Source organism: Anser anser, assembly GCF_964211835.1.
Source record: "Anser anser genome assembly, chromosome: 1".
Taxonomy (NCBI): Eukaryota; Metazoa; Chordata; class Aves; order Anseriformes; family Anatidae; genus Anser; species Anser anser.
In genome coordinates this window covers 13,316,420-13,337,802 of record NC_139720.1, presented here as the reverse complement: position 1 = coordinate 13,337,802, position 21,383 = coordinate 13,316,420, and the positions used below count along the sequence as shown (strand labels likewise).

General features: G+C 39.3%; 2 protein-coding genes across 2 annotated transcripts in view; one reads left to right on the top strand and one right to left on the bottom strand.

The window, feature by feature from the left end:
* Positions 1 to 11,924, top strand: part of FBXL13 (F-box and leucine rich repeat protein 13) — a 72,645-nt gene extending 60,721 nt beyond the window's left edge. The window contains exon 8 of the mRNA XM_083820957.1: positions 6,342 to 11,924. The gene's annotated coding sequence lies outside the window, so the exon portion shown is untranslated. The remainder of the gene's footprint in view (positions 1 to 6,341) is intronic.
* FAM185A (family with sequence similarity 185 member A) overlaps positions 2,763 to 21,383 on the bottom strand; it is a 51,961-nt gene continuing 33,340 nt past the window's right edge. The window contains exons 6-8 of the mRNA XM_083820930.1: positions 16,511 to 16,606; positions 14,290 to 14,424; positions 2,763 to 5,638 (exon numbers count right to left, since the gene is read on the bottom strand). Of these exons, the coding sequence (XP_083677056.1) occupies positions 5,523 to 5,638; positions 14,290 to 14,424; positions 16,511 to 16,606 (347 nt within the window). The 3' untranslated portion in view covers positions 2,763 to 5,522. The remainder of the gene's footprint in view (positions 5,639 to 14,289; positions 14,425 to 16,510; positions 16,607 to 21,383) is intronic.

Below are 21,383 nucleotides of genomic sequence, written 5' to 3'. Positions count from 1 at the left end.
CTTCTGAGACAGCAAATAACACAGTACTGTCTTCTCACTCACTGTAAATTGATCTTCACATGTGACATGGGCAGAAACTCCACTGCTAGATGGAAGCTCCCGGACTGCCATGTTTCAGTTTTCATGTGCACTTGAATTGGATATCCTAAAATAGTACAGCTACAGTAGTTGACATGAACCTCAGAATACTCCAAATTTTATGTCATCTGACCACTTCCTGTAACCTGAAGGATGCTTGCAGGATGTTTTTTGCTTTTACTGCTAGCTGCCTTGTCTCCACATGCTTCTGCAGCTTAGTTTCCCATGCATTTTTACTACAGTTTCTCCATGTTTAGAGTTTTCTTTTCCAAAACTCTTTATTCTTGATTTTTTTTTTAATTATTTTTTTGGTAACCTCACCTTATCACCTCAAAACCTCTGCTTTAATTATAAGGGACCCAGTCAAACGTTTCTGAATTTTGGAACAGCTCAGAAGTCAGACCACGATGCAGAACTGTATTTCCTGGCTAACCCCTCTCAGTAAAGGGACTGAAACTTTGTGTAAGGATTGAATTACTTATTCCAATATTGCTCAAGCCATGGTTTTGGTCCAGTAATTTTGTCTGTCTTATACCATGAGATACTTGCTTCTAAAGATAATTGTAATTACTTACTGAAATGCTTTTATTCATCAGTGTGCTCATTTAAGATACCATATAAACAAATAAACAGGCTCTATCATGGTACAGCGTATCTTAAATAAACAATGTATTTTGCCATGTGTTGATGATTAACGAATGGCTGTTTCTGGCAAACTAATCAACTGTAGCTCCAGGCATGGGACAGCAAAAGTTTCCAAAAAAACAGTAACAGCTCTCCCTATACATGCTTCAGACAGGCACTATACATTAGTTTCCATGAAAAACAGGAATTTGGACTTGGATGAGATGATTTTTATTTTATAGCTTAGAGCTTATAGCTCATATAACTTGTGCACACATTCCTCAGCGGCGCAGGCCTCCCTAATATAAAAACAGATCCAGCCTTGTGTTCATGTGGCTAATACAGTGTGTCAGTGTTCTACCTAAAAAAATATAAAATCTCCTGCCGTGGTTGAAAAGGAGCCCTCCCCGCTTCACTAATTGTGTTCCTTTTCCAACCCTCCCCACTTGCCCTTTCCTGCTGTGGTGGCGCAAGCATGACAGCTGTGTATGTCTGGCTCTTTTGTAACCACCTTCTTGGTTTTCGCTTTGGAAAAGCAAAAAATAATAATATTACTAATATCGTAGTGACATTACTGTTGGATAACAGACCACTTCCATTTGGAATTTTTTCCTAGTGCTGTCTATACACCGTATACTGTATGAGCTTAGGAGGGAGGAAGGCTACCATGCAGTGGCTGTGACACACCAGGCCAGGCTGAGTTGCCTGACGAGGATGGGAGATGCGGGGAGCCGGCTCTTCCCCAGCCAGCACATGCGTGTGCTCGGCCCGGGGGAGCTTCCTGGCCTGCAGACAGCGAGGCAAGAGCCAGAGGGGAGGGAGGCTGGGGGGCGGCTGCTCTGTGCAGCTGGGAGCAGGCCAAGAGCCAAGTTGCAGAAGCGATGGAAAGAAACAGGCTTTCAAAAGACTGCAAGTGATGGGTCGAGTTTCTTCAGCTCGGGGAAGCCAATGGAAGCTGCTGGGCTGATAGGGAGACACGGTGCCTGGAAAGGAGGGAGAGGGGAGGGTTGCTCATGAACTTATTTTTGAGGTCTGTCTCAGCAGGCCTGACTTTCCCCCGTTTCTGTGTTCGTTGTTTCTGTGTTCTAACAACACTGCAAGGGGGCAGTGGCCACAAAATGCTGGGGCAGATCAGAGGGGTCACAGAAGTAGGAAAGAGGTGACAGCTACTGGCTGAGTAGGACAGGGAGCCATGGCACAGGCTGTGCTTTTGGGCCCCGAAAGTGATCCTCTCCTGGATCAGCTACTGCAGGCTCCCCAGTCAAGCCAGAACAAACGCAGATGAGGGCCATCAAGGCTGTCAAAGGACTGGAGCACAGGGTATGAAATGAGCACCCAGAAGAATTGGTTTGTTCAGTCACGAGGAGAAGGCACGGGGCGGGAGAGGCCTTATGGCTGCCTGCAACGCTGGGATCAGGGGATACAGAAGAGAGGAGAAGGTGAGACTCTTCTCAGAGGTGCACACTGCTGGGATAAGAGGTAACAGACACAAGCCGGCATACAGAGCGCTCTGATTCCACACAAGGAAACTATTTTTTAATCGGTAGGCTGGTCAAACGCTTGAACCAGATCCCAGAGAGGCTGTGCAATCTCCATCCCTGGAGACGTTCAGGGCTCAGCTGGCACAGCCATGCCCACCTGGTCTAGTTGGAGCTGGTTCGTGCAGCACCAGGGCTAAGTGATCTCCACAGCCCCTTCCAACCCAATTTATTCTGTGACTCTGATCTAATTACCATCTTTCCTAGTTTCCACAACACCTCTCATAATATTGAGAGCTTCAGTTAAGACAAAGAAGCTCTTAGTGTGCTTTGTAGGAACAGCCGCTGCAAAATTTTTTTCCTCTTGTCATATATATTGTTTTAAACTCTTGCTGCAGGCAAGCTGCCTTGAAATATACAGCCAAATCGGAGGAAGAAAAATATAACGATGCTGATCCTCCTGCCTGGCTTGGGTATGGCAGGGGTGGTAACACCTTAACCAAAAAACACAAGTCAGAGCCTGACTAAACAAACTCTTCAAAATGAAAAATGAAGAAATCGTGCAACACCTACAGCTCAAGGTTGGTGTTGTAGTTGGGTTTTTATTTATTTTTTTCCCACAAGACCATGAAAAGAACACAGTATTTTTCTTAAAATTAATCATCCTTTAATAAAAGACTGTTTATTGAATTAGTAAGCATGCATTGTGAACCCTTCTTGCAGCACGTATGCCTTCAAGCAAGGCAGCTGCGTTGAAACGCATTACTAACTTTCAGATGTTGGTTCAAGCTGTCTTCATCTTTCAATATGGAGAAGTTTTTGTAGTCTCACGCAGAGTAAGCAATAAAAAAATCTGTATGTGCTTGGGGTTCTCGTTTGCCAGGAAGGTCTTCTCCAGAACATAAACACTCAGACTTCCCACAGAATTTCACACTCGTCAAGTGGTGTTCTTGAACAAGGAAGCACAGTGACTGCCTATTTGTTAATACACAACTGTACGTGCACATTTAAGCACAGTTTTAAGCACAGTTCTACTTTTCAACAGTCACTTGTGCACCCAGAGCACTAATTCTTACAAAGCCCTCTCAGGCTGCAAGTTCACCTCTCTAAGCCAGCTGATGGTTACATTTTCAGAGCTGAACTACAGGCTAGCTGGCAGCAGACAAAGCCAGGAGCTTCAAAGGAAAAGGAGCACAGATGAGAAAAGTATTACAGACTAATTTTTCTCCAGCTGTAAGAACATGGTTTCCCCTGAAACGGGCCATAAGCATACACGGGATATGCCCTTCAAATCATGATTACTGATAACCCACTAATCTTTCCTTGTCTAGAGATATAAAGTTTCACCTCATTATAGCAAAAGAAAGCACTGCTCAAATGTCTTTGGCGGAAACTTCCAAACATTTAACTTTCTTCAGCTCATTCGTGACTTTTTGTGTTAAAGTTCTAGTGGTCTCAGCATTTATTAGCTTAGAAGGAATATAATCAGAGTAGCTTCACCGGTAGCATCATTTTTCTGATGGCTTACTTACACTTGTAGGAAATAACTGGCTGTCCTTACGTTTAATTACAGCACGTTTTAGAATATGAATGCATTAGCTTGCTGAATTTTGAACATGGAGGAAATAACATGCTTTCTTACTATGCTTTCCCCTAAATAGCTGATGCAGCAGTCCCAAAAAATAAGACCTTAATTGCTGAGGCTGACCATCTTTGTATTCTGGGTGAATAATGGAACCATTGAATGGACTCAGTTTTGTGAAATATCTACTACACTTATTTTCAAATACAGTATAAATTTAGGAGTGCTTCTTTCACTTTGTCTGCTGTTATGCTCAGGAAGTAATAGTTTCAAAAATTTTTCAGGAAACCTAAAACCATTATACATTTATTAAATGTATATCTTTTAACAGTAGTATAATAACTTTTAGTAATAACTAGTAATATTATATTGCTTTTAGTAATTATATTTTTACTGTTTTATATATTAGCATATTAAAATATATATATAATTTGCCACAGACAACAATGCCCACCCCATCCAAGCAAACAGTACACACAAAGGGAAACTGTGGAATTTTTTACCACCCTTAGTTAAAGTAAAAATGCTGCCCTTCTGCAGAAAATTAGCAAGGGGCAACTTCCCCTTTTGGAATCCGATAGGAAATGAGAAGTTCATTTTATGTTGATTATGATCTAAAGTACATACACACATTTAAAACCTGAGCCGACACTCAAAATTCTTCTACTCTCCATCCACTCAGTTGGCAGGTATTCCTGCATTTCAGTTGTAAAATACAAACTTCAGTACTTCTTTTACAAGGGGCCCTACATAAACGGAAAGGCTTTTAAAAGCTCCGTTTATTTTACTGTGCGTTTGTATCACAGTAACACAAAGTCCTTCATAAAAACAATGGTCTCTTGTGCAGGGCACACAAACTTCCCTCGCCTTCCTCTGCCTTTCTGCCTCCAAGAGCTTAGAGTCCGGTCATGCGAGGCTGATAGTAAATGACTGGAAACATATCAAACAGATTAAATTAATTAGCCCAATAGCTTCCAATAATAGCTTTTATTTTAGGAGAACATTCATATGGAATCTTATCTGAAGTCCTGGTGGTGGAGTGTTCTTTCTTGAAATCAGCCAGACCTGTTGCACTTTTGAGAATTTATTTTTAAAGTTTTTCTATGTAGACAAATGGTAGACAGAGATAGACTTGCTAATTCTATCCACAAGTGGTTCAGGACAACATGGAATGGGTGTCATCATTTCATACAAGTAGTTTGACACATAAAGTGCCCATTGACAAGGCAGAAACTGCTTAGGAGTTAAACACAAAACAAGAAGGCCAAGTAAGAATTACAGCTCTGAAAGTGGTTTTATCCTATCCAAAATACACAATTTGGTTGAAGAAAATTCTCCACATTTTGCATAAACCAATATAAGTCCCACAGGAAAGATATATTTCTATAAAATATATAATATAGCTTGCAGAGCAGATTACCTTAGAAGTAAATTTTCATATTTTCAAATACCAGGTGTTGAAAGTGCTGTTTTTGTGTTGTTTTTTTATAGCCCCCAACTTTTATTTGAAAGTTACCAGCTTTTAGACTGACTTGGATATACAAATTTTGAATATGTTAAATGGTGTAATTCCTAAAAGACAGTAAAAGTAAACAAAACCTGTTAACAACCAGCCACTGTCACAGGCAAATCTTAGTTTAAAAAGCCCTCATTTTAAATAGTGTTTGTCTCCTATAAGAATTCGTATCAACAATGTTTCTTAGTTTTAGAGAAATGTTCCTTTACAATTTCTTGATTTGATCGCTTTGGCTATTTTGCCTTTATGAAACCTTCAGCTTGACAGACTGGATCCAGCTTTGGCTTTTAAGACGTACTTCGCCACTTTCTGTGTCAGCCTTGATCCACTTGTCTGTTTCATTACTTTGATTCATGTGACCTGGAAAAGAGAGTTCTGTTTAGTTTCTTCTGGCACTCAGTAAATGTATCACTTTCATACCACCTTTTTTCAAGCTCCCTGGAAATATTTTCAATACTTTTTTTGGTAGAATTTATGTATATTTAACCAGAGCTTCTGACACTTCCTTTTTGACATAGTTCTTTGCATACATCCCATTTCCCATATTTTGTTATTACAGTATTTTTTTTACTGTGGTTTTTTTTATTATACAATATCATAGACATATTTCCTAGCCCATAATAAAAACCACATCAAACATGGGTCTGGTTATGTAATTTGAAGTTTTCATCACCATTGTAAACATGGAAAAGAGATGCTGTAGGACCTGATGATCCAAATGACTAGATGTGTTACTATTACTGCTTTCTTATGCTAATGGCTTAAAAAAACCCACAACCCCGAGATGTCTGCCTTCTTACATGTTTCATATAAACTTAGCAAGCAAGGTCACGCTCGGAAAAACTCACTGTGTAACAGACAAAGGAGAAAGTTCAACTTACCCTCATTTTACTATTTAGAAATTGGGGCCAAGAGAGATTAAGTGACCTTCCAAATTATACAAAAGACTTGTGACCAAATTGGGAATTAAACAGATTTTTAAAGTCCCAAATCAGTGCCTTTATCAGAAGATCAACCTTCACTCTGGTTTATTTTTACAAAGTATCTTTTATTATTATTTCAGTGTTCATGTGCCTGAGCGAATTCTAAGTTTAGAACTAATTTGAGCCTGGAATAGCATGAGAGATGGCAGGAAGGCAGATTCTGAAACAACTTTGCAAACATGCTCTGCTCTGACCTGTAACACAGCCGAAGTAAAATTTTGGCCATGTCAAAACCAGTGGCGAAACTCCAACTGACATCACTGCATTGGTTTCCACAACTCAAGCCAACGTGCCAGAATTTTTCAATTGCGTTTCAGCTTTTTGGTACTGCTAACTGGGATTACTTTAAGGTTACGGGCCAAGCCCACTTCAGTGCACTAGCAGGCTGAGGCACTGTTTAGAAATACAGGATTTTCAGAGGAGTCCAACGCTGACTGAGTTTGCCCATTGAATGAAGAAGTATTTCTGTATCCTTTGCTGACAGACTGCAACACGCCTTCAAAGATCACCACGCAGATGTCCTAGCACAATTTCTGCACTGCCGGCTACAGCAAAGTAGCAGGATTCTCAAGCACACCACACACTTACTACATCCATCCTACTCGAAAGGTAGGATCTGGAAGGCAGAATCCACAGTTCTATCCTCCATCTAACTATGGACTTCAAATAAATCTATGATGATCGTTAGCAAGTTGAACAAATGTGTTGTATTCTGATTCAACTGCCCAGAAAGCTTCTTTGAATCAGTGATTTGTACCAGTACTGTATCAGAGAACAGAAATGAACACAACTGTCTCTAGCCCTTAAAGTATTAGAACAGTCTGAATATTAAACAGGAAATAGTCTCCAGGTGTCAAAAATATGAACCAACGAAGTAATGCAAGGAAAATTTCTGCTGATCCCTTAGCAGTCAAGCACTGAAAACACAGTTGTCTTTCTAAGGGGAGAAGACACAACAAATGCAGGACAACGATGTATTTTCAGAAAGTGTATATTGGAGTGCTTGGTCCTACTCGTTTCCCCCCTCTCATGTTTTTGTCACCATGTCTTGTACTTCTGCAGAAGGAACAAACACTGATGCACAGAATCAGCCCTGTTCATTTCATCCTGATACATTTTTGCTAAAAAGATGAAGAAGAGTTTTGAAGAAACACAGAGACAAATTAACGAGTCATTTCAATGCTTAGTTGTTGTCTGAGCTCTGTTTCTCATTTTGTATTTGCTACGTGAACTTAGAAAAATGTTTTGTTCCTTATGCTTCTTTTGGAGATTTGCCTGTGAAGGGAATGCAAAAATATAAGACAGCCTGCAGCAAACTCAGTATCAAGTTCCATTCCCCAGGGATGCAGATCTTCAAAGTATTTTAAGGTTATTAATCCTATTGCCAGTAGCAGGTTCAAATCAAGCTTCAGATATTTAAATAGCTATGTGTAGGAGGTGCTAATCAAGCAACAAGGCTTAGCTGGAGACCTTTTGATCGCAATTTGGTCTTAGCTATACTCACTGCCCATACTGTGGGAACATAAGTGGATTTTGAGGATGAGTTTGCATTTTTAAATCATGAAAGCCAAACAACTGTTGGATTGAGAATACAAAACAAAAGGACTTCATTTCAAAACCCACCAGTCAAGACACCAGCATGAACTCAGGAAAAGGCAGATGCACCAGCATGCTACATGGCCAACTTCATAGCATAAGACTTGGGAAAAAGGAAGTTTTTTAAATGCTGTTCACTGGTATTGTCAGCACTGTGGTGCATCTCAACAATGCTGTGAACAGCCTGAATTAAATGTAAGCTGAAACCAATAAAAATCTGTAGGATAGTATCTCATCTAATGTATTTTTTAAAATTTGGACTAACTTCTTATTTGACTTGAAGGAATGTAATCGTTTCCAGATAGAGCCTTTTTTGTTTGTTTGTTTTTTGAGATATAACTTAAGGATCAAAGCTTCACAAAGGGACAGTGTTTAGAGGGAGAGTATAAAACTGTAAAACAAAGCTCTTCTCACTCAATGCTACTGGCAAAGATTCAATAAAAATTGCTTCTAGGAAAGAAGCAAAGTTTTGAAGAAGCGCCTTGAGAACAGAGAAAACAATGAGAAAACAGCAAGTAGTGTTACTCCTTGGATCAGAGCTGTAACTGAATGCAGCAGAGACAAGTCAGCTGCAGAGGGGGGAAAGGGAGTGGTAGGCTTTCGCAGCTGTTAAGTTTCAGAACCTTAAGTTGCAGCCGAGGGCTGATACAAGCTCTTTCAGTTATTTCCCTTTTAAAGGCAAGTTGTTTGCTTCACGATATTCACTGGCCCTGCAACTGTGTTTGTGTTTAACCCTGGAATTCCATGCAGCTAAAAATGTAGAAATTACCCTAAATGCTCCAGAATTTCTGATACCAAAAGCAATAAATACATCCGCAAAGCCTTGTACACGGTATAAAACGCTCATGCAGTCAGCTCTCTTCTTGCACATTGGCTGAGCTGAACCTCAAAGCAACCCCAAAGGTGAGCCCCCAACACTTCACAGGCAGCTCTCACAGTACCACGGGACAAGGAGCCGTTCTGTGAGCCGTGAGAAGTTACTGCTGAAGGAGACTGAGGTACAAACAATCTGTCTAAATCCCATACAGTCCAGAGAGGGATCCAGACCTAGCCTCCTGCAAACACAAAGCCCTCGTTATTTCAGTGCATGCCTGAGTGGATGCTTGTTGCGAGGAGGAAGGTGCCGCTCACCACCAGCTACCTGGAGAACCAGACAGGGTAAAAAGACTGAACTGAGTTATTGGAGAAACCCAACAAGTCAGAGATAGCATGGTGGTGCCAATGCCCATCTTTCCAAAGGGATCCGATAACTGGACAGACTCACTCTCTCCAGAGGCACATGAAGAAGGTGGCCATCTAATGAGTTCCTAGTGATTAAAACAATAATTGGATGATGGATCAATCCATACAGTAGAGGCAACATGTATCTGGTAACTTTCACAGGAAAAAAAAAGTTAGAGAAGACAACAGGAGATTCCTCTCCATCCCCAGGACAGACATCTTAGGAAAGGTGTAAGTTAACATGAAAGAGAGAGCCCTGTTGTGAGTGTGCCTGGTCACCAGATAGCTCACAGAAACACTGTTTGGATATGGCTCAGTGAAGTGTTAGTGCTGTAGATTGGTGGGATTAGTAAGAAAAGCTAAGAAACCTGTGAACTGTTGCAGCTGTTGTCACGCTGGCTAAAATAAGGGAACAAATATGCTTCTTGACTTGGGATAAGAAAGACTTTCACAAAGAATATGTTTGTTCCTTGTCAGAGGGCAGAAAGATATGAAGAGGGTGGTTTTCCAACCTCTTGGAAGTTTGTAGTAACCTGTGAAGACAAACATCCGCAGTCACTGAGCAGCACCTGTGACACGGTGGGACTTTTACCAAGGAAAACCACACGACTGAAAACCAGATGGAGCAAGAGACCGCCAAAGTTAAAAGCTCACTCGGCTCCAAGTAGATGGATGGCATCAGGTCAAAGGTGGCTGCTGGATATGAACCTGGCACTGGAACTGGGACCAAGGGTAGAAAAAGATCTGGAATCAGATGAGTCACTGGCACCACTCAAGAGACAGAAGATTTACACCATGTAAATCTGGATTATATTCCAGTTAGATTTGGAAATTGATACCATCAGCTACAAGGATCCAAAGGAATGACTGCAAGACTTTTTCCAGTGAACTTACAGCTGTCAACACACAAGCTGGCAAAGTTTGCATGCCCACTAACTGCAATCATTTACTCCCCAGATTTATCCACCCACATGCCTCACAGCCTTCCTTGCAGTTCCTTTAAAGTAGGTGGAAGCAGATGGCCACATCGGCTTAGGACAAGAGGAGGCAGGGCTAAAGGCCATTTCCAGAGGATCCAATTAACTTGACATGCTTGACTGGGCTGTTTTTCAAAATCTGCTGTACTGCAAGTACTGTGTCCTCTCCTGACAGTTACTTACCTTACAATTACTACCAAAAAGCTTATCTTACTATTTAGCTAAGCCTTCTTTTCTGTAAGGTCAAATTGCAAGTTCTAGCTGCATCTCGTGGGTGCAGAGAACAATGCATTTTTTTTCATCTCTGCAGCAATTTCTTACATAGTGAAAAAGTTCACTTTCCCTCAGTCTCATTTTCTTTAGAAGAAAACAAGACTAGTTTTTATTCTCATGTTTTTAGGTCTCTGAGTATTTGTTCTCCTTCAAAGTCTCTACAGTTGTCCACATCCTTTTTGAAGTGGACTCAAAATTGGACACATTCCAGCAGTGTTACTAATGCTATGTAAAGCTAGGGGATTGAGTTTTACTGAACAGTTCTGTTAATACACTATTTTTTATTTTAATTTTTTGCAGCTGTGTAACATTATTTCTTCCCATTTACCAATGTTTCTACTGAAACACTCCTTACCTTGGGAATGCATAGGTTCCTACCTTTAAACTTTGAACTTACATATCACTTACTTTTAATTTTAATCTTTCCTTTTAACATGCTCATGACCCTTAAGAGTCTCCTAAGCTTACACCTTCTAGCGGCCTTCCAGTACCTAAAGGGAGCCTACAGGAAAAAGCTGGGGCAGGACTCTTTGTCAAGGGGTGTGGTGATACGACAAAGACAAATGGCTTTAAATTATAAGAGGGTAGGTTTAGATTAGGTATCAGGAAGAAATTCTTTACCCTGAGGATGGTGAGGCCCTAGCACAGGCTGCCCAGAGAAGCTGTGGCTGCCCCATCCCTGGAGGTGTTCAAGGCCAGGCTGAATGGGGGCAACCTGGTCTGGTGGGAGGTGTCCCTGCCCATGGCGGGGGGGTTGGAACTGGGTGGTCTTTAGGGTCCCTTCCAACCATTCTGTGATTCTAAGCTCCTTTTCTGCTTAAATCACGGAATCACTTATAAGCCTGCTACCATTCCTAATTCCAAATGTAGTTCGAGATATAGTTAATGGTCTCTGCTGGCTTCTTAAATGAGCTGATTTAAGAATACAGGCAGACCTGGAGAAATAGGGAAGGCAGAGTCATTTAGCAGCAAGACTTAAGGGCTTGAGAAGCCTGCAGAACATTCTCATAAGAACCCTCTCTTCCTACCCTCTTCGCCAAGGAACGTAAAAAAATGTCTTGACATGATTACCACCAGAAGTTACTGGTATTAATCAAATACTCTCAAACTAGATGGCCAAAGAAATGGTTTTACAGATAGAAGTTGGAGCAGTGCTTAGCATGAACATCTGTTTTTATAACTGTCATACCACACTACAAGAGTGCCTACTGATGTCAAGGAAACAGAGGCCTTATATCTGCAAATTATCCTTGCCAAAGAGTGAACTCCCTGGCACTGTTCTCTACTTCCATCCCTTCCTTGACAAGCATGCCAATTTTGCAGGCAAGTCCTTTGCTCTTTGTTCTATAAAAGAAAACACCTTTTCACAGTCTCATCACCCTGCCTCTGAAGCTCTCACTCCAGGCTCTCATCTTCTTGCTTTGACTACACCCAGGTCTTTTCCTTGGCTATCTTGCAGAACCCTGGATGTCATTGCTTGGGGGACTGTAGCGTGCTGACCTCTTCACTCAGTGTGGAAGTGGGAGCCTTGAAGCAAGGTGAGAACATGGGTGATAGCTGCAGTAAGAGCAGGAGGGAAGGCCTTCCTGGAGCAGGTGATAGTGAGGTGCACATTCACTCAACTCACACGTAACTCTCACTGGAGAGCCTCCTCTCTAACCTCTCACACGATACTCCCAGAGGCAAGTAAAGCTTCCTGAAAGCAGCCAGTTCCAGTGTTATCCACATGAGAACTGGCCAGTCTCTGAAAAACCATCTATTTTTAAAAAAACCTTTGACCTCAGAAGCATAAAAATCTGAGCTGCCATGCCTCTTGTAATAAGTTTTTTTTTCCCACTCAGCAAAACCCCTCCTCTCTCCCCATTTTACGTTTACTTAGTTGCAGCTAAAGAAAGATAGCTATAGACTCTGTATTTAAAACTTAAACAGTAAACAATAATTTTATGATATAGAAACGGCATTAAATGTTATTTTAATTATTTCAGCATCTACTTGTAGAAGAAAATTCTCATATATCAACTTTAAGAAGAGATTGTTGAGAACGAAGGGACAAGTGCTTGGCTGCAGAAAGAATAAGTGTCCCTATGGGTTAAGGTAAAGAGAAGGAGAAGCAGGAAGCTTCTCCCTTGCCATGTCAAAGAAACATTACTGACTTACTTGGCAAAGAAAGCCAAAGAGCTATTTTCAGAAGAGTAAGAGAAGGAACAAAGCACGTGCCAAAACCAAATAATTCGTCTCCCTTCAGGTTTGTTGCTTCTTATAGAGCAGAGGAGCAAAGAGCAGGAGAATCTGATCATTGCTTATATTATGAGAGAAAACATTCAACAAAGCTAAATGCCTGCTGTAAGATGAAGACAAGCCACTTCAGCCCAGCACTAGTTTAGGTGAATTGCATCCTGCAGAATATTCCTCCCAGGGTCTATTTTCCATTTACCTGTATTCTGATAATTTTGCATCTACATTTAATACTTTTTTTGCACAATGCTGTAACCTCTTAAAAACAACTATGATCAATGGCCAAATGCTGGTGCCTTTGCATAACCGTTGCTGATCTTGGCTTTGAGATCCGTATATTTGAGGGTTAGCTAATTTGGAGCCGCTTTTGGCCTAAACTGCCAGGATCATTTATATACAGTATGGTAGGCTGAAAAACTGCTTCCACTTCAGCGATGACTGCGCTACATAAACACTGACTGGATCATGAACCCAGAGAAGCCATTCATCTGTGTATATTTGAAACACTAATCTTATCTTTAGCATTGCCAGAGCAGCAAGATGACCGGCCAGTGGTCCTCATTCACTGGAAGTTGTGTTGCTTTAGTGCCGAGGCTGTTCGTTACCTAAAGCCTGACTGGAACCTGGGGCCCTTCTGCAGTTTACCAGCCTGAAGAGTCTTAACCATTGTTTTTAAAAATTTGTATTTAATTACCACTAATAAACTTGGATGCTAGTTACTGTTCAAGGCTGGAAGAGATATGCCTATACATTTCAAGACTATTGCATACATGCAGGTTACATATTAAAATTATGTACATACACTTCTAACATTTCCTAACTTTGAGGATTTAAGAATTACCATTTTAATGGGGGAAGAAAAGAAGTTTTGCACATATTCTCATAGCTTTAAAACAAAGAAAAACTCAAAGCCTCACCCAATCTGTTATCATTATCAGGTCATACCAACATAACACTTCCACAAAGCTGGAGCCTTCAGACACATTACATTAACAGTGCCTCTTGAGCAAACTGAGTAACTGCTAACACTAACAGCCTTAAATTCTGGATGGACAGGTCTGGAGAAAGGAGAGATATACACACCCTGACAATGAACTGTAGGGCTGTTTTCTGTAGCAGGAAACAGCAAGACTTGGGGTTTGCATGTTCAATTTTAAATGCATTAGAATAATGTTTCCAGGAACGACAAGCACCTTTCCATCTACTCTATTCCTCCATATTCCAACAACTTCTGCTCTTCTCCTAGCTGTCTCCCACCCATCACTTCTCAGACTAACCCACTCTGTTTAACACTTATACCGTACATTTATAAATATGCCACATGCACCTTTTAATTCACCCTCCCACCCAACGGAGATGCACGATGAACAATTTTCATTGTATTTTAATAGACATTCCCTGGCGATTTATTACATGTGATTGCTTAAGCCAACAAAGCAATGGGTCAAATTCAGCCTTCCCACAAATTCACTGGAATAATGCTGAGGGTGAATTTGGCTCTAAGATTTTTGTTAGAGAAGCAGTTGTTTGTATTTGCAAATCATTTACCAAACAAAACAAAAGCGCCATGTAGTAACATGGAGAGTTCAATGGCACAAGCAGATGTGTGAAGCTGAAACAGATGAAACAGGAAGAGGCCAAGAGCAATAAACTCAAACGAAAGTGTAGATGTCTTTGACTAAGGCCAGACAGACATTTAATGGTAGCCAAGATTAGTAAGCCTTACCACTTAGAGTAACGTGATCATCTTTGGAGGCACTTTGTGTATCTTTTAACTGGATCTCTGAGCTCACATCCACTTTTCTTCCAGACAACTCTAAATAGGCTTTGAGAGAGGCGGGTACCTTGACTGTAATAGAACCTGATATAAATTTAAACGAAAGCTAGTTAGATCAACATTGCGATCAAATCACAAAACAGGCAATTATTTAGATAACTTAAGGCAAATCATATTTTTTTTAAGAGCCTTCAGACACAGTAACTTTTTTTTTTCTGTCAAAGGATAAACACAGATACAGTATTCTGGTTATGACAAATGAAGGTATGTCACATTTATAAAATGGGATCACAGTATTTCTTCAGACACTATGAAAATTAACATACACTCCTAGCAACATCTCTCACTAGAGGACCTTATTATGGGGATTGCCAAGAGAAGCAAATAAAACAGATTTCAACAAATATTATGACTCTAGTTTCATTTTCTAGTTGCATATTTACATCCCTGAGCATGGACATGGGATTTGACGATTAATCCAGCATGAAGTACACTACAAGCACATTATAAAAGAATTGCTCCTCTGGAATGATGGGATGCCACTTACAGTCTGTTAACACTAGCAAAAAAAAAAAGGAAATTCTGACGTCTGCTTCTCCGAAATCCATGCTTCTATGCATCAGATTGAAGGCAAGTTCTGGGCCCCCAACCTACCACTGTTAGTCATATTTGGAATTAGTCACAATGTTTGAAGGTTGCATCCTGCACATTGAAACAAAAACCAAGCAGTATTTAAAATATAAGCTCTGTAGACACACTTCTTAGCTTCTACCCAATTTCAGTAATCAATGTAGAAAAACACAAACATTTCTTTAAATATATCTCCAACACTGAAACAGAACATGATTATAAAACTGATGTAATAACTATGTGGCAATCAGAAAGCAACCCTATCTATGCAATTTAAATTCGGGCGAATCAATTGCCTGGGATACTCCTGAAGAAGAAATAACTGCCAGTAGAATTTAGGCCTAAATTTTGCTGGATTCACAGAAGCCTTAGGATAAGAAAGGGGAAAGGTCTTTTCTTTAGATCCTCCTTGGAGAGTAGCTCAGTGATGTGACTCATAAAATCCAACACATGCAGCTAATTTATCACAGATAGGACATTTTCTACTCAGCAGCTGTCAGCAGTTACTCCAAAGTTACGGGGTAAACGAAAACAGAATTTTATCAACTTTGCCTATACTAAACTGTGCTGCCAGAAGAGATGTCAGGCAATGTTTTGAAAGTAACATGAATTAGCTTTTATTAAATACATTCTTCTTTGCTACTAATTTAAAGAGACATAACTTAACGATTCAAAACGTAACTAAGAAATAATACAAAAATAAACTTATTTGTACCCATGGAACCACCTTAGTTTGGACAGAAGAATGGCACATATGATTCCAAGGCATTTTCTTCATGATTTCCCTTCTGATTAACTGCTAAGTTTTAATAGGGCATAAGATTATCTCATAGACAACCAGAGGAAGCTACCAAATACCATATTCCTTTAAAACACCATGATGTTAACACAAGAATGCTGGAGGGTTTTTTGTTTGCTTGTTTATTTTCTCCAAAAGTAGGATTAACAAGATGTCTTCAGGGCTTTGTTATTTACGATATCATAACTTCTGAATGGCAAAACTATGAATCCAACTTTAGGAGTGACCTTTTAACTAGAAAGCAAAGTTCCAGTGAGTAATCATGAGGAAAAAAAAAGGATAAATGGTTAAGGCACTCTCATCTCTATTTTTCTGCCTGTTTCAATAATTGGATATTTCACCAGGAAAAGGCAGGAAAAAGCAGTGTAAATGCATGATGTTTGCCATTATGTACAAATATATAAAAGATAGATATATATAAATAATATACATATTAGTGTCGTGGAGTAAACTTTTTCAAGACAAAGACTGTAATCCAAGTCAACTCTGCAGAATTCTGCTGGGTAGACTGAGAAAATAATGAGAAAGTATTAAAAATACAAAAATTCTGTAATCCATTTTAAGTATCATTGTCCCTTACAGAGTTTATTCTATTATAAGTATCTAATAACGAGGTAAAAAAGAAAGTAGATAATGAAAAAATCTCAAAATAATCTTTTCTAGACAGATGAACAAAAAACCCTAATCTTTCTTTTATATCATTAGTTGCTAAAAAAAATATATTTGTTGCAGTTTGCTAACCTTTCTGGGATTTCAGATCCACTTCTCTTAGTTGACTGACATAAACATCTATTGCCCCTTGATGTGTAGAAGCTTTTAGACTTCCATCTGATGAATCTAAAAAAAAAAGAAAAAGAAAATGAAAGGATTTGTGTATCATTCATTGGTTTAAAAACATGTTATTGATCATTCTGTTTAAATAAATATTTGCTAGAATCTTTATTTGTTGTTTGAATTGACTTCATCAATTCTTGTATGTTGCAGCAGTATCTTCTACTCATTTACCGAATGTCAGACTTTGCTCAGAAAAACAGGTTTCTTAGCAAAAGTTTTCCTCCCAGTCTGGAATTATGGCATGCACTGGTCCCAAAGCCAAACCCCTGCAGGACTTGTAGGATCTACTAGGGCTCAACAACGCTCCTTCTGCCCACGTATAACGATGCCTACTTCTTTCCACAAGGACAAATTCACATTTGTATGAAGACTGAGCATAAAATCTGAACATTTAAGACCTATTTTAATTTCCAAAAGAGTTCATTTGTTTGGACTTTGCACAGGGGGAACTTTACCCATGGAAGTTACCACAGACAAACAACAGGCAGTTGTGCGTTTAATGTGTGGTTACACGGAAGAACTCTGAATTTTAAACAAACGTCTGAAATAACCACTGTAATTTAATGCACATAGGGAATCAACATTCATTCTTTGCCCTGGAATAAACAGACGTACACTTTCTTCTATAGCTTATTAGCTGTAATTTATGACAACAAAACTTTCTGAACAACCTTTTTTAGAAATAGAAGCCCTTAAAAAAGCATTATTTGTATTGTATACTTGAGAAGTATTCTTTAATAATTTGCAACCTATTCCAGTTGTAAGCACACAGATTTCCACGGTATTACAATGAGGTCCTGGACAGTTAACTTTTTAACTACTGAACAGATCTATAGCTGATAAAAACGGCAAAGAAGTTGTGAAGCAACTGTAGAGAAGGGTGAAGAAAAATTACATACGTACATGAGCAAAAGGGAGTGAGTGAAGCACCTTATCAGAAAGGCTACTAGGAACAAAAATATTAGCCAAAAATCTTGAAATACTGAATGAGAATGTTCTTAGTTTCTGGGGGTGCATAGAACAAGAAGCACAGCTGAGTTTTCAGAACTCGCTAAAACAACACAAATCAAACCAGACTGAAATTTGTTATTTTAAAAGTGAAAATATTAATGGGAGAATAAGCTTGATTAATCATAACAAGGATGTGTAGCGTTAATTAAGGCTTTCTGTACATAAACAAACTCATCTGGAGCTTTTCTGATCCCAGGCACAGATGGGGAAGATCCGTGCATTACAGCAGTCGAAACATGGAAAGGGATTATCATCCCTCAGCTAAAACCAAATTTTTTTGGTAGGTTAATGTAATAAAAAAGAAAAAGTAGCCAATCCACATTTGCTCAGCTGATAAACTGACACCATCTTTGGCCAACAAGAAAAAACAACAAGAACAACTAGAATTGGATGTGAATGCTTTTCCCTTCTCAGAGGATTTTATGTTAAAGAAGTTCTGGTCCAAATCTGAAAGAACAAATTAACTCTTCGTCAATTTAAATTAATGAACTGGAAAAAGCTTTGCTTGGGTAAGTCACAATGAAACATTTTCCTGATATCTTTTTAAAAGGATGTTCCTAATATTCAAACAGGTAATCATACTGGAACAGGTAAAGTTTATACAAATCAACCTTTTTATCAAAAATGTTGGTCCCAGCAGATAGACAATATCCCATAAAAGCTGTTTTTCCAAATACCCCCAATCAAATGTACTAACAGCCAATCACTGAATATCCACATAACTTTGTCAGAGATTTGTTGGCAACTGATACAGGAAATATCCAGCCTCTAATTCTTCTGTTTTAAACAAAAAATACTATTAGTTCTTTTTTTCTGCACTATGAAGAAAAAAAGACTTCTGTGATACGACAGTGATCCTCTCCAGGGAGAACAACTGTTAGCAGTCTGTACACCACCATCAGTTGATGGTACTTTACAGAGACTAATGGTTATTCAGTGAATCCTTCCTAACTCCCAGTCTTCAAATGTGAAAGTGGCTCCTGTAAAATTCTTCACAGTGGAAAGATTCCTTTTGTGAATCTAGTAGCCACACTACAAGATTTTTTTTTGCTGATTTTTTCCATTTTCAATTCTTTAAGAAAAGAATAGAACCCTAAATTTGTGAGAGACTGGATTCTGTTTGAAGAATGCATAAAAAAATAAAAGATGCAGGAAGATGGCAATAGACATAGGTTCACTGAAGAACAGATCTACCTGGAAAATAAAAAACAACACAAAACAACAACAATAAAAATCCTTGAGACAAAGTAGAATGCCCTTGGAGAACACTGTTTTGGGAGGATGACTTGACAGATTTTGACTTCTATAGTACAACAGTGAACAGAAAGGTTTTTTATTTTAATGGAAGAAAAAACTACAGCCAAGTTTCAAACCTTGGCAGCATTAACCAAAGACTAAAGATGACATTAAACTGCATGTTCAGCTTTGATCTACAGAAACAACAGGAAATATGTTTTATAGAAACAACTGAATGTGACTTATGGAATAATTTGATGAATATGAAATTAGATACAAATAATACCAAGAGACTTAAAGTTTCCCATCACTTCTGCAAAGTCTATTAAAGATGCTGTTTAAGTTTTGCATCTTTGTAACTTAAACAAATGAGAAGTGGGGAGGAAGACAGGACAGAAAAGTGGATTAAAAACAGTGCAGACAAGGTTCTATAACTAAAAAAGGCAAATTCAAATAAATAACTATTTCAACAGGAAAAATTATATTAAAAAACAGAATCCGGTAGGACAAAATACATAACTTTAATAACGATAGAGACAACATATAATTTACAGTTATGACAGAACAAAACTAAGGCTATATATTTTTATATTTAAATACATGCCCGTGATTAACTGAGATTAATGTGAGTAACAGAGAGCTGAAACAAGAAAGAGTGCATAATTCAAATTCAATTTCCCATGGACTGACAACTCAAGGGGAAATACAAGGATGAATCGTTCTACTGGAAACAGAACAGATGACCATCTGTTCAAGAGTTGCACTCTTGAGCAACTTCAGTTATTTAAGTATTTACTACTACCAAAAAAAAACCCCAACCAACCCAACAGCAACAAAACAAACCAGTGAAGCAAGATGTCCTTAACAAAGTTGTTAAGCATTAAGAACAATACCTTGCCTGAGATAAAGGCTGATATGTGAAATAAGATGCTGATATTACTCTAAGGAGAACATGAAAAATGCCCAGAACTGTTTTCATTGAGTAACCTTTTAAAAAGGTATTTTACAGAAAGTCTAAAGATTAGCTACATTAAGAAAAATGACAATCTTCAACAAATGGCATCCCTGCCCATTGTATGGGGGTTGGAACTGGGTGATCTTTAAGGTCCCTTCCAACCCAAGCCATTCTTTGATTCTATGAATATGTCTAAACGTTGTTTTTCACAATCAATGCCCTCTCAAAATTTTGGCCTTCTGTCTCAGTACTAGAGAACTGCCTTACGATAACACTTACAAATCACAACGGATGGTCTTAGACACCTCAGTTCATTTTCTCAAAAACCTAGATAGTAGCTACTTGATATTTGAATATAGTCCTCAGATAAGAGTTAAAACTTTGCTCTGAATTGCTAGGTTTCAATTCATTTTAGACAGCAAGTCTGTCGTAGTAAGTCACAGACGCCTTTTGGTCCTCCAGCATGGGTTGTGAAGGAAGAAGTTAGCAGAATACCACAAACTGACACTGGCATCTGTATGGGGAAGAAAAAAGATAACTGGACTTTCCTGGATGTCTGAGTGCTTTCCAGAGTACGCCCCTGCTGCCTATAAATCAGTGTTATTCTTATCAAAACCTAGAAGTTGTTTCCCTTGGGCTAAAGGTAAGTAATAAAGATTTTATTTTTATTTTTATTTTTTGAGCTGGTAGGGTAAAATTTGGCTTGGCAGCAGAGTAGAGAATAATCAGACGATGACAACAACGTTGAGGAATAAACAAGTTTTGGCTGGACTGAACACGAGCCAGCCATGTGCCCTGGCAAAAGAGGAAGCCAACAGAATTCCTGACAGCATTAACTGGAGCATGGCCAGTACATCAACAGAGGAGATTATTCCCCTTGACTCAGTACCTGGTAGACCACATCTAGAACACAGCGTCCAGTTCCAGAGCTCCTAATAGAAGACAGACATTCATAAACGGGAGTCAACCTAGTGGAGAAGCACCAAGATGGTCAGGGCATGGAGCACCTTCCCTGCCAAGAGGAGGTGAGGGCTCGCTCAGCGTGGAGAGCAGACCACTTCAACATCCGACAGCAGCCCCCTAGTGAGCTGTCACCTCACCTAGCCAGGAGGTGATCAAGATGAAAATCTGTCTCCTTAGACTGGAGAACAGTAAGAGCACAAAAGATGTAAGTTGAAACAAGAGAGTTTCAGACTGGATATATCCAAAATCTTTTTCATACTGAAGGCAGTTAAGCCCTGGAACAGTTTGCCTGGAGAGGCTGTACAGTCTGCATCCTTGGAAGTCTTCAAGATTACAGGACAAAGCCCTGAGCAAGTTCATAGCTGATACTGCTTTGAGCAGGAGGTTGGAGACTACAAACTGAGCAGGGGTGTTGGGCAAGATGAGCTCCAAAGGTACGTTCCATTCTGTGACCCTGACATCCTGTGGTGTCTTCCAACCTGAGTTTTCCTATGAACTTACCAAGTAGAAACTTAAAGTTCAAATTAGCTCTAAGAACAAAGTACTCCACTGTTTTTTATAAGATTATTCAGATTTCTAATGACTTTCCTAAGTAATAATGTAAGCTAGAAGTAA